General features: G+C 41.7%; 1 protein-coding gene across 2 annotated transcripts in view; it reads right to left on the bottom strand.

Moving 5' to 3' along the window:
* The window catches only part of dock3 (dedicator of cytokinesis 3), a 68,411-nt gene that overhangs the window by 40,595 nt on the left and 14,872 nt on the right, over window positions 1-12,944 (bottom strand). For both annotated transcript variants that reach the window (XM_088990316.1, XM_088990327.1), the window contains exons 6-16: window positions 12,032-12,180; window positions 8,986-9,070; window positions 6,909-6,950; window positions 5,356-5,510; window positions 4,327-4,408; window positions 4,172-4,232; window positions 3,718-3,865; window positions 2,468-2,556; window positions 701-826; window positions 387-511; window positions 105-267 (exon numbers count right to left, since the gene is read on the bottom strand). In XM_088990316.1, coding sequence (XP_088846442.1) covers window positions 105-267; window positions 387-511; window positions 701-826; window positions 2,468-2,556; window positions 3,718-3,865; window positions 4,172-4,232; window positions 4,327-4,408; window positions 5,356-5,510; window positions 6,909-6,950; window positions 8,986-9,070; window positions 12,032-12,180 — 1,225 coding nt within the window. The remainder of the gene's footprint in view (window positions 1-104; window positions 268-386; window positions 512-700; window positions 827-2,467; window positions 2,557-3,717; window positions 3,866-4,171; window positions 4,233-4,326; window positions 4,409-5,355; window positions 5,511-6,908; window positions 6,951-8,985; window positions 9,071-12,031; window positions 12,181-12,944) is intronic.

Here is a 12,944-nt window from a genome sequence, read left to right as displayed (position 1 = left end):
CTGAAATGACATCATTGTCAGCAACATGCTTCATAAACCCCTCTGGCCTAATGAGGCCCATGAAATGAGCAACGGTCGCTACTAGCCCATCTGGATTGACTCACTGGAGCAGTGTCTGAACTCAAAGCGGAGATGGGAACCTCGGAAGCGATCTATGGGAATGGGAAGTTTAAGCATCTCACTCCAACGAGGACTGTTGTTGTGGTAGAGGACAAAGGAGCGATAATCAGTCGTGTTAGGCTCCCCACTGCCCAAACTGATACAGTCCTGCAAAAGAAAGAGGCATATGGCTAGTAATGAGTGGATGCTGAGGGAGAATTAACGTACTTGTCATGACTAATGGAATGGAAATCTGCTGAATGAATCACATGGAACACACGTCGTACTTTGAGAGTGTCCCCGTCGGCGTAGAGGACATAGAGCGTCACTTCGATGTTCTTCTGGACGCTCTTGCCACCCCGTTCGAACTCGCCTCGCTCCAGGGTCAAGTATAAGTCATTGCGAATGTCACCTGGAAGAGAAATACAACGCAATGAGATAAAGATTGCGGGTTACGGTTAGCTCCTCATCGTTTCCTCTCCTCTATCATCAGCATCGTATGTGAACTGATCTTCGACCTTCCACTGCCCTCCTCCTCTGGCCTCCAGCCTGCTCGATGAATCTCCGTGCCCAGTACATCCACCGCTGTGTACCTCCTTACCTGGCATGATAACATCTGGAAAACCCAGTTTCCGCGTGAGTGCCAGGGCTCGGTTGAACACAGCTTGGTTCTCCCGTCTGATCTGGTCCAGCTCGCCCCTCAACAGCTGCAGAGAAATGATGAGGCCTGAGAGCAAAGTAGGAAGAATTGGAAGTCGGGAAGCAGGGAAGCGAAGGGACACAAGATAAAGTTGGGGGCGGAGGGCAGAGAAGGAAGGACAGAGGGTTATTTAAAGGACATTAGTCAGAGCGAGGGGGAGGACAGGACAGACAGATGGGTGAATAGACACATGAGATGAAAGCAAGAAGTCGAGACAAAGCAGGCTGAGAATGATCATGCAATAACACAAGGATGGAAATGTTGGCAGTGTCCGCAAATACTGATAGAATGAATACATCGTATGTAACTGTGAAAGGGCTACTCGCCAGGGAGCATACAAGTTAAAGGACAACCGACACCATTTTTTTTGTTTCCTAACCGACATCAGAAAAACGTTTTATAGCATCTAAAATACCCAACTTCACACATAAATAACGCGATGGTGAATCGTTGTGTGTTGCATTGAGCATCTATTTGATATTTGCGGACAAAAATTCTAAGGAAACAAATCAGCTGGTTTTCACAGAGCTTTGTCGCCATCTTCTGCCTCTTTTTGGTGCTACACCCTCCCCCCACCCAGATACCTCAAAATGACACGGAATAAATTCTTTAATCGATTGCAAACATGTATGCTTTCCTCTTCAGAACTAATTGAATCATATTCATAACTGGATGAGTAACAAGAAAGCATGTTCTCCGAATCTGAAGCCTTGGCGTGACACCACGAACAAGGGGGCGGGGCCTTCTGAAACTGGCCACTTCCGGTTTCAATTTGAAGTACAGTGAGACCTCAACTTACAAACACCTCAACTTACAAACTTTTTGTCTTACAAACGTCAAATTTATGAAAATTAAACCTTATAATAAGCACTATTTTCATAATACACACCCTCCACGACTGGCGGAGTGATCTTCGGCGGAAGCACACGACCGAACAGCACCAGAGGTTAAGTTACTAACAGTCCTTATGGAAGGTGACTCTCCTTCCATAAGCCATCAACAACCATCAAAAAGGTAAATAAAACTTTATTTTACAGCACAGTTTATTTCTTTAATTACAGTCGTCATGTAATGCGCCTCTCTTTCCAAACAGCAATTCCCTTTGACCTTTGACCTCCAACGCCATTCCATCAAGCCATAAATGACCATCACAAATGTAAATAAAGTGACTTTATGATACAATGCAGTGTATTTCTTTCATTACATTTATTATACATAGAATAAGGTATGTTGTGTGTAGTTTTAAGGCTTATTTAGTTGAAAAGTATATTTTATGGAAACCCGGGAACGGATTATTCCCATTTTAATGGTTTCCTATGGGAAATTTATTTTTGAGATACACACTTTTCGCCTTACACACTCTGTCTGGGAACCAATTAAGTTCGTAAGTTGAGGTCTCACTGTAGTTTTTAGACACTTTAAGACATTTTTATTGGTGTTTTGCATTTGACTAAAAAATATCATCCTGCGTGTTTTGGGTATTTTAGATGCTATCAAATGTTTTTCTGATGTCAGTTAGGAAACAAAAAAGTGATGTCGGTTGTCCTTGAAATGACTCATAATGTAGTTGAATATAAAAAACAATTGCTGAAGATCACACCATATGTTGCAAAAACAGCGATGACATATCCAATGGAGGCAATACATAATCAGAAGAGCAACGTTTACCGTAATTGGTGCTGGGAGCAGAATATTTGGTGTTGGACTTGCGGATGATGTTTTCATGCACCTGGTACCACTCGTTTTCGTTGTTACATCTGGAGAGGAAACAAAACAGGCAGGTAGGGCAATCGGTAGCAAAGCCATTAGCGGAACAGATGGGCGAGGAGGAATTGTGCACATGGGAACTGCACGAACAGCATGTGTCCCTGAGCTGATTTCCTCCTGGAGAAAAGGTAGCACCATGGGGGGGGGGGCGGTTGCTATCAAGTAGCACGTCAGCCCCCAACGTTCACGAGCACTAAGCAATGCTGACAGCCAGCTCTCGACCAGTCTTTTTCATTACTGTGGGCCTGTAGGCCCCTGGGAAAGACACGGGGAAACGCATAGACGGAAGCCTTATAAGGGCCGACAGTTTGGAGGCAGCACAGCATTGAATCACGGCGTGCGTTTTAAAAGTAAAGACGAAAACAGCTTTTTGTTCTGGAGACGTTTTTTTAATACAAAATCCCCTAAAACGCAAATGCTGCCACAGCGTGCCTCGGTGACCTCTGCCCGAGAGAAGATATCCTGTCACAGTTGACAAACTGAAAAATGCTGAGTTGTTTTTATCATTTTGATTGGCACTCAAGCCTTTGTCTTTCTTGAAGACCCCACCAACCAGCGAAAACAGAGATTTGGTTGGAAATACATGGTAAATATTTGAAGATACAGTAAAGTCTCGTTATATCGATATCGGATATATCGATATTCCCGGTTATATCGATACTATTTCTATGCACGCACGGAGAAAATTACATGCAAAAAGGGTCTGATATATCGATAGTCCCGGTTATATCGATATTTTTTCGGACTCCTTTGAATATCGATATAACGAGACTTTACTGTAATTGCTGAAAACATTACCATAACTCATTTTTATTGGAGTTTTGCATTTGACTAAAAATATCAGCCTGCGTGTTTTGGGTATTTTAGATGCTATAAAACGTTTTTCTGATGTCAGTTAGGAAACAAAAAAAATTGTGTCGGTTGTCCTTTAATGCTAACCGCTTTCTCTGTGGTTAATTCTAGCCCAAAATGGCCGAAGACTCTCACAATTCAGTGCAAACTTGGCATTGCATTGTGGAACGTGGTGTCCATTTTGGGCAATAAAAAGACCTGAGGCACTGATATGTACAACGTCAAATTCTAGGTCTTGTGTAACACGTACACACATATAAGTGTGTGTGTGTGTGTGTGCATTGTGCTGCGAGACTCACGTATAAACTTTGAGCACAAAGTCCTTCTCCTCTTTGAGGTCAGTGATGGTATGGAAAACGTCACTCATAGCAAGGACAGCGCAGCCGTACGGTCGTCGGTACATCACATGAGGTGGGCCTTTCTTTGAGTCATTCAGAAGCATACGACCTGGGAAAAGCCGCCCCAAAAATCAATCAATCAATCAATCAATCAATCAATCAATCAATCAATCAAAAGAAAATCAATCAAAACAACAAAAAAAGATGCATCCCTTGTACATGGTAGGGCAATGTAATCATGGCTAAAATGTTTTACAAACGCTCACAATTATTTTGATCAATATTGTAGTCACGATTATAAATCCAATTTGTTCATCGTGTCTATTTTTATAGCTCTACTTTTCAACAGTCGGTACGCAGCCAAAACGGTGGACATGATTAACTATGCAGCTCTCACACACAGTTAGCACCGTACCAGTTCTCATGACATGTGCCACAATGTACAGGTCTCTCTTCAAGTCTTTACTGCTTAGGTCCTGCAGAGCGAAATACAAAAGTCAGAGTGAAAACTGAACATTCACGATTCGTGAATTGAATGCAATGGAACGGATGGAACAGGCAAAGCGTTACCGTGAAAAGAGCGCAAAGACGATCAACCTTCTCAGGATTCTTCGGTCCTCCATTTTTGTTGAGTTTCACCATAAACTTTTCACTGTAAAGTGAAAATCATAAAAAAGACATGACGAATGAGTATGGAGGACACAAATAAAGGCTAATCTAATCGAATCTAATTCCTTAATGTAAGTGGTACCTCTCAGGAACAACTGTGAGACATTGTGCAAAGTATCAAGCCACACTTCCACACTTGCTTTCTGCTGTCTCTCGCAGAAGTATATTGATGCTAATGTTAGCATGGGGCTTGTCAAAGTACCACTGACATTCAACTGTTTCATCGATGGTACTGTTTCATTGCAAATTAGAATCGGAACCTTTTCTCTCCATAAAGGCGAATCCTTCGGTTTATTCCAAAGTGAAGTGTACGATACTCGTCATTTTTTTACTCGTCGGGCTTATTTAAAAGGGGCATTTACATGTTTCAAATGAACGGCCAGTATCATCCAATCAAATTTGCGCTTTCTGCCAACCTACGTCAGTATCATCCAATCAAAAGTGTGCCTTCCGCCAATCCAGGTCAGTATCATCCAATCAAAATTGCGCTTTCCGCCAACCTAGGTCGGTATCATTCAACCAAAATTGTGCTTTCCACCAACTGCAGCCCAAACAGGAAATGAACAGCGAAAAAAGCGCGAATATGTATTTAGTTTTATCGGCGAGCCACATGCAATCATCAAAACAGCCATATACAGTAAAGTCTCGTTATATCGATATCCGTTATATCGATAGTACTGCTTATTACGATACTATTTCTATGAATGCAAGGAGAAAATTACATGCGTGCAGGATCGGATATATCGATAGTCTGGTTATATCGATATTTTTTCCGACTCCCAAGAATATCGATATAACGAGACTTTACTGTATATGGCTCGCGAGCCATAGGTTCCCGACCCCTGTTCTACACGACCGCCGTGTCGAAATGTCGTAGTAATCTGCATTCATTGCACTCAGCCGACTTATATGCCGGAGGTACACGTCTACCTGATCTGTTTGGCCTCTCGGGTGTCATAGAGAGAAAAGAAGACGTCAGCATCCTCGCTGATACTGTTGTAAGTGAAGCTCTTCAGATTGATGAAGAGGTGATGTGACACAGGGACACGGCAACTGTCTCCGTGGCGTTGTCTCACGTTATCAGCCTGGTAAGAAAAGCAGAAACTCAGGGGACAACAACTACAGCGAGTCAAGTCTAACTCTTTATTCAATGCTCCTAACAGTCTATTGTCGATCAATGGGGGGCGGAAGTTTGGGGTGTTTGAACATTGCAAGTGGGTCATTTTTGGTTATGTTCCTGAATTTCCTGAATGAACTATTCATCCATCAAAGAGACGGATTTCAAGTAGAAGTAGCGGTGACACCGTACATTTGGGCGGCAATCTAAATTACAGCTGTTGTGTTGAGTGGCTGTCTAATCCAGTCCACACTCTACTGGACTGTTATTGGTAATGACACGCTGTTTACACTACAAGGCGTAAACAGCAGATATATGAAGCAGGAATGCTCCAAGGGGGTGGAAAAAATGGAAGAATGCCAGGGCAGCTTTAAATCTGTCCACTAAAAGTGGAAATGTGACAAGAACAAGTCTGTCAAAAGGGTGAGCCTGGATGGCATGGCCGTTTGAGCTTGAGTCCAACATATCAAGAATTTGAATAATCAGATGAAAGGTTTTGGAGTATAGGAAAAATGGGAGCTGGCCTTAAAGGACAACAGACCTCTCCGGACAAGTTGTGTCCATAATTTGTAAAATGGCTTCAAATGACTTCTACTGAGCGTATTTTACAAAGATTCCACCGCATATAGTTATATTTTACGTTTTAAGACTCGTGCTGAATATTCAGGAAGTCTTGTTTTTGAGTTGGTGACGAGTCCGTATGTGACGTGACTGAAGGAACGCCCCAGACCGAAAAAAAGGACACATTCCATCACGTCAATGCTAGTTTGGTCTGAAAACCTTGTGTTGCACCAGAAAGAGCCAGAAGAGAGCGTCCAAGCTCCATGTAAAGAATTTATCAACCTGTGGAAACGGGCTGATTAATTCCTCACAGGAGCTCGGTGGCCATTTTCGGCCTCTTTTTGGGTGAGACATTTCCCCCCAATGTTGCCTCAAAATGGCACGGAATAAATTCTTTAATCGATTGCAAACATGTATGCTTTCCTCTTCAGAACTATTTGAATCATATTCATAACTGGATGTGTAACAAGAAAGCATATTCTCCGAATCTGAAGCCATTGTTTTGATTCTCCAGCAAGGCAAGACGTCTTGGGGTGACACCACCAACAAGGGGGCGGGACCTTCTGAAACTGGCCACTTCCGGGTTCATTTCTTTTGCAGATTTTGGACACTTTAAGTCATTTTTATTGGTGTTTTGCATTTGACTAAAAATATCATACTGCGTGTTTTGGGTATTTTAGATGCTATAAAACGTTTTCCTGATGTCAGTTAGAAAAAAAAAAAAAGTGACGTCGGTTGTCCTTTAAAAACGTAATCACAATTGGCCATCTATTGTTACTGGACAAAAATGTTGAGTTGCGTTTACCTGGTTTGTGCTTTGTTGACCACAGTGTCTGCTGGATACATGCTAAAAGTAAAAAGAGTGAAGTCACAAGCAAGACCAAGAAATTCATTTTTTTCCTTACTGGAAAAGCCTTGAAGTTTATTTCCCACATCGCAGCTTCAGACAAGCACAAGCTCATGCATGCCTTTGCCTATATTTGAACTGGGACTTTCCTCACCTACGTATGGCGGCAAGTGGCAGCGAGCGCTAAAAGTAGCGATGTGTGGGAGGGACGACGACAGTGCCGCTATCGCCCGCGCACATCACAGCAGCCTAAAAAGTGCCTTTCGCTCTCCCTTACCTGAAAAGGTGCCAGAGCTTTGAGCCCTGCCAAAAACAACCTTGTGCTCATTAAGTGATTTTTTTTTTTACAAGGACAAACTGCAAACTTTCTTGACGGGGTGATAAATAGTTTGCCAGAAAAGTATTAACATGTTATTAGTCCATTCTTTAAACTGATACTGGATTACCAATACCTCATACCCTTATACCTGATTTACCCACTTGGTAGGTTTGCAAACAATTCTTCTTCTAATCATAGCTACTGTAGATAGATAGGTAGGTAGGTAGGTAGGTAGGTAGGTAGGTAGATAGATAGATAGATAGATAGATAGATAGATAGATAGATAGATAGATAGATAGATAGATAGATAGATAGATAGATAGATAGATAGATAGATAGATAGATAGATAGATAGATAGATAGATAGATAGATAGAATCAGATATTGTTGATGGCTGAATGATAAATGATATACATGTATTTAAAATGTGTTTGTTAAAAAATAAATACATAAAAAGTGACATTTCATTGATTAAATAGAAATATTAGTGTGTGTGTGTGTGTGTGTGTGTGTGTGTGTGTGTGTGTGTGTGTGTGTGTGTGTGTGTGTGTGTGTGTGTGTGTGTGTGTGTGTGTGTGTGTGTGTGTGTGCGTGCTCTCGTTTATATGTGGTTATGGGGACAAAAACCTGTTTACACAGTCACGTCTTGGGGACCATTTGACGTATGGGGACAAAAAAACCTGTTTTCTTTATGGGGACCATAAAGAAAACAACACAACACAACAACACAACAACACAAAAAAAATGTTTCAGAAAGGGGAAAGGGTGGTCCTCAGAAGTGATGATCCGAAAAATGGTCCCCAGAAAGCATAAAAACGTGTTTGTGTGTGTGTGTGTGTGTGTGTGTGTGTGTGTGTGTGTGTGTGTGTGTGTGTGTGTGTGTGTGTGTGTGTGTGTGTGTGTGTGTGTGTGCATGTGCGCGCGTGTGCGTTTGTGTGTGTTTGTGCTCTCGTTTATATGTGGTTATGGGGACAAAAACCTGTTTACACAGTCACGTCTTGGGGACCATTTGACGTATGGGGACAAAAAAACCTGTTTTCTTTATGGGGACCATAAAGAAAACAACACAACACAACAACACAACAACACAACAACACAAAAAATGTTTCAGAAAGGGGAAAGGGTGGTCCTCAGAAGTGATGATCCGAAAAATGGTCCCCAGAAAGCATAAAAACGCGTATGTGTGTGTGTGTGTGTGTGTGTGTGTGTGTGTGTGTGTGTGTGTGTGTGTGTGTGTGTGTGTGTGTGTGTGTGTGCGCGCGTGTTTGCGTGTGCGGAGGAGGGATTCTCTTTCAATCTGGTTCATCCGAAGTATTTTCCTGTCACTTGACATTACATCTGCAGTGTCGGTTTGCAAAAGTCACGTGCCTGCAAGTGAAGGACACTCTCAATATGGTGGTGGAAGGAACATACAGGACAGGTCACAGGAGGCTGTTCCAACAGCCGAATGCACACCGTCTCGTGAGTCAGCTTCTTCTGGATGATTTGATATTTGCTACACTTATTTACACTGCCTACATCACATACAGTAAACTCCTCCGTCTTCATACACGCACAGAATAATACTGCAGAAGTAGTCTATACATTCTGCAGGCAAACGCCATACTTTATAATTTAGAGAGCACTCATTCACATACTTAATTTATTGTGTTTATTTATTCATGGGGTGTATTTGTGTAGAATGCAACGTTTCAAGAATAATTCCGGGCAACATACCAGTTTGTAAAGCTCAGATATGCTGATCTGGTCGGGGTCCACCATTTCAAACTCTTTCCTGGGCACAAGATCGATGCCAAGGTGCCTGATGAAAGAGAAATGATGGCGGTCAAGCAATGTCACTTTGCAATGAGCAACACTTTTGCTGCGGATCATGATGTAAATACACTTTGTGGTACAGTGATACCTCGGTTTACGAACCCCTTGGCTTACGAACTTTTCGGTTTTACGAATGTTAAATTTATGAATAATTTTACCTTGGCATACAAACGTTTTTTCGGGATACATACGTAGCGCCACGATGAGTGATATGTCGTTCGCAAACGGGCCAGTTCTCCTAATAACAAAATGGCAGCTGACTGTTTTTGTCCTCTATTCCTCGCCCTCAGTCTTCGGTTAAAACCACGTGATTGGTCAAGAACGCAGCAGTGAGGGAGTGGGTGTTACAGACAGAGAGAGAGAGTGAAGCCGTTAAACAATAAAGAGACAGGCAGACGACAGATAGAGAATGAGAAAATGGATAAAAAACAGTGAAGTTTGGAATCATTTCAACTTGGATAGTTCAAAGGCGGAGTGTAGACTGCAAGGTTAAAATATCCCATCAATCAGGCTCCACAAATAACCCGCACAAGCCATCTGTACACTTGATGCAAACAGCTATCAACCCAGCTAAACAGATCACAATTGATGAGGAACAAGGTAAAATTATCGCAGAGACGCATCAAGTGTTTAATGCTGATGAAACCGGCCACTCCCTTCCATCAAGCTATCAACGACCATCACAAAGGTCAATAAAACGACTTTATTATACTGTACAGTTTATTTCTTTAATTATAATACCATAGCACATTTATTATACATAAAATACGGTATATTTTGTGTAGTTTTAAAGCTTAGAAAATGCGAAAGTTAAAAATTATGTTTTATGGGGACCTCGGAATGGATTATTCTTATTTTAATGGTTTCCGATGGGAAATTAAATTTTGGGATACACACTTTTCGCCTTACACACTGTCTGGGAACCAATTAAGTTTGTGACGTCACGCCAAGACGTCTTGCATTGCTGGAGAATCAAAACAATGGCTTCAGATTCAGAGAATATGCTTTCTTGTTACACATCCAGTTATGAATATGATTCAAATAGTTCTGAAGAAGAAAGCATACATGTTTGCAATTGATTAAAGAATTTATTGCGTGCCATTTTGAGCCAACATTGAGAGGAAATGTCTCACTGAAAAAGAGGCACAAAATGGCAACCTCCTTTGGCCACCTCTGTTTCCACAGGCTGATAAATTCCTTATATGGATCTTGGACGCCCTCTTCTGGCGGCTTTTGGGTGCAACACGAGGTCCCCAGACCAAACAAGTACAGAGAAATACATTGACGTGATGGAAGGCCTGCTACAATGCGTCATTTTTCCGGTCAGGGGCGTTCCTTTAGTGACGTCACGTACGGACTCGTCACCAACTCAAAAACAAAACTTCCTGAATATTCAGCGCGAGTCTTAAAACGTAAAATATAGCTATATGTGGTGGAATTGTATTAAAATACGCTCAGTAGAAGTCATTTGAAGCCATTATACAAATTATGGACACAACTTGTCCGGAGACGTCGTTTAACAATCACAGTTAGCTCCTTTGATGACAACATTTTAGATATTTCCAAAAGGAGCATTTCAAAGTATCGGTCCTTTCAGATGTGGCAAACCCGAATGCCAGTGTTGCTAAATTAAGCTCCGCCTCCATCAAGATGACCCCCCCCCCACCTCCGCCTTGAGTCTTTATTTGGGTTATGGATGTCTGTCATTGCTCAGTTAGATTTGAGAAGTGGCAGATGGCAGAATATGGCCTTCCAGTTTCTTCAAGGAGAAGCGCCCTGACTTGAATCTGTTTGACATGCACTCATCTAAGAACACAACTCGAAAACGGGTTTGGACAGACAGAGAGGGAAATGCTTCATCAGTCGCAATGTACCATGATGACTAATGCTTCATCCTGTAGTGTGTGCATAACTTCCTCAGACAGTTTGATGCTGAACAATATTATTACAATACAGAGTACAGCGATACCTCAGCTTACGAACGCTTTAGCTCACGAACTTTTCGCCTCACGAACATTAAATTGGCGAGCATATAGTCTTGGATGGCGTACTAGTTTTCGTCACCCCTTTTGTTTGAGTGTGGATGTGGTTTGTTATCGAGTGGAGTACTCTTGCTTCAAATCTCTGTTCCCTCTCGGGCCCTCAGATCCTCATTCTCCCTCCACCTTTGTCTGCCCTCTGCCTGTCTCACCACGATAGGGTGCAGAGCTTTCAGCCGCTCTGCTCCCAAACTCTGGAACTCACTTCCACCCAACATCCGTAATATTGACTCCCTTCCTCCGATCAAATCTCACCTCAAAATCCACCTGTTTAAACTTCCTTTCATGGTCTAGTTTAATCTGCTATTTTATTATTTATTGTTTTATGTATTGTTTTTATTGTAAAGTGTACTTGGGTGCTCAGAAAGGTGCTTGTAAATTAAATATTATTATATTTTTATTATATTATTATAATTTATTTATAATTATAATTAATTTATTTATATTATAAATAATTTTATTGTATTATTATAATCAGATATCATCAAGTGGCAACTACATCAATGACCATCACAATGGTAAATAAAACGACTTTATTCTACAGTACAGTTTATTTATTTAATTACAATACAATAGCACATTATTTATACATAAAATAAGGTATATTTTGTGTAGTTTTAAGGCTCATTTAGTAGAAAATTATGTTTTATGGGGACCTGGGAACGAATTATTCTCATATTTAATGGTTTCTTATGGGAAATAAATGTTTGGCAGATGAACTTTTCGCCTCACACAAACTTTCTGGGAACCAATTAAGTTGGTAAGCTGAGGTATCACTGTATTTGAAATCTGAATTTTTATTCATGCAACACGTATTCCACAACATGCACGCAACCCTGTGATTATAACAGTTTTGGCTTAATAGAAGAAGATATGATAGCGATGTACAAAGTGAAGGTGAGACTCACTCATTGCCCCAGTCGAGGCGTACAGTGATGTGCCGCTTGATCTCACGGGTCTGGTCCTGAGCGAGATGACCCTGGATGAGCTGCCGACGGAGGTCGATGAGCTCATTCATCACGTGACGTAGCTTGTGGAACAAATCAACCTTATGTTTCTGTGAAATCAGCCAGAAAGTCTTGTTTAGGTCATACGAATGGGAATCTTTGATTTAACAACCACAAAGGCATCAATTCAACTTCGTTGATCTGGAATCCAATTCAGGTGCCAGGGTTAAAGGCAAGACAAATGTTAGTCAGGACAAAGGCTTCGCTCGCTGGATAGGAGGCGAAACGTCCGACATCTTCAAGAAGTCCAGATGACAGCTGAAGAAACCTTCTCATCGATGGACCACTCCTGTACGACTGAGAGCTTACACAGACGAAATTATAAAAATATTAAAGAAAATCATTTCCAGCCTAGAAAGGTATCATCTCAGCCTCAATCCCCTCTGCCTGTCCCTGGAGTTGGATTAAGGGATACTTTAGGTTGGCGGTAATCACTTTTGCCCACTAAGTGAAGATGATACTAAGTGAAGCAGGCCAAAATCAATCAAGGGGCTGAATGACAGAGCATGAAATCGGGTATGACAGGTCTGTGGGCCATTATCTGTGTCCAGCACCCAGTTCTGGTCCCACATAGATAGCTTAAGAAAAAGTAGGACAACAGTCTTAACTGATCTAAATGCTGTGGACTGCATTTTCAGACGATATCTCCTACAGGAGTTGGGATAATATGTATTGGATAGGGTGCGTGGGGGTACAGCGTGTTGGAAAAGCCTCTTCTGGATGAACCCCTTCGGCGGATGCAAGTGAAGCAACCAAAAAAGCTGCTTTGCTTACAAATCACCCCAGAAAATCTCTGTCATGTGTCATGATTGTA

This window comes from Hippocampus bargibanti, linkage group LG01, assembly GCF_051943395.1.
Source record: "Hippocampus bargibanti isolate YZ-2025 linkage group LG01, ASM5194339v1, whole genome shotgun sequence".
NCBI lineage: Eukaryota > Metazoa > Chordata > Actinopteri > Syngnathiformes > Syngnathidae > Hippocampus > Hippocampus bargibanti.
Note: the sequence above shows the minus strand (reverse complement) of the source record. Positions and strands in the feature narration are given on the sequence as shown.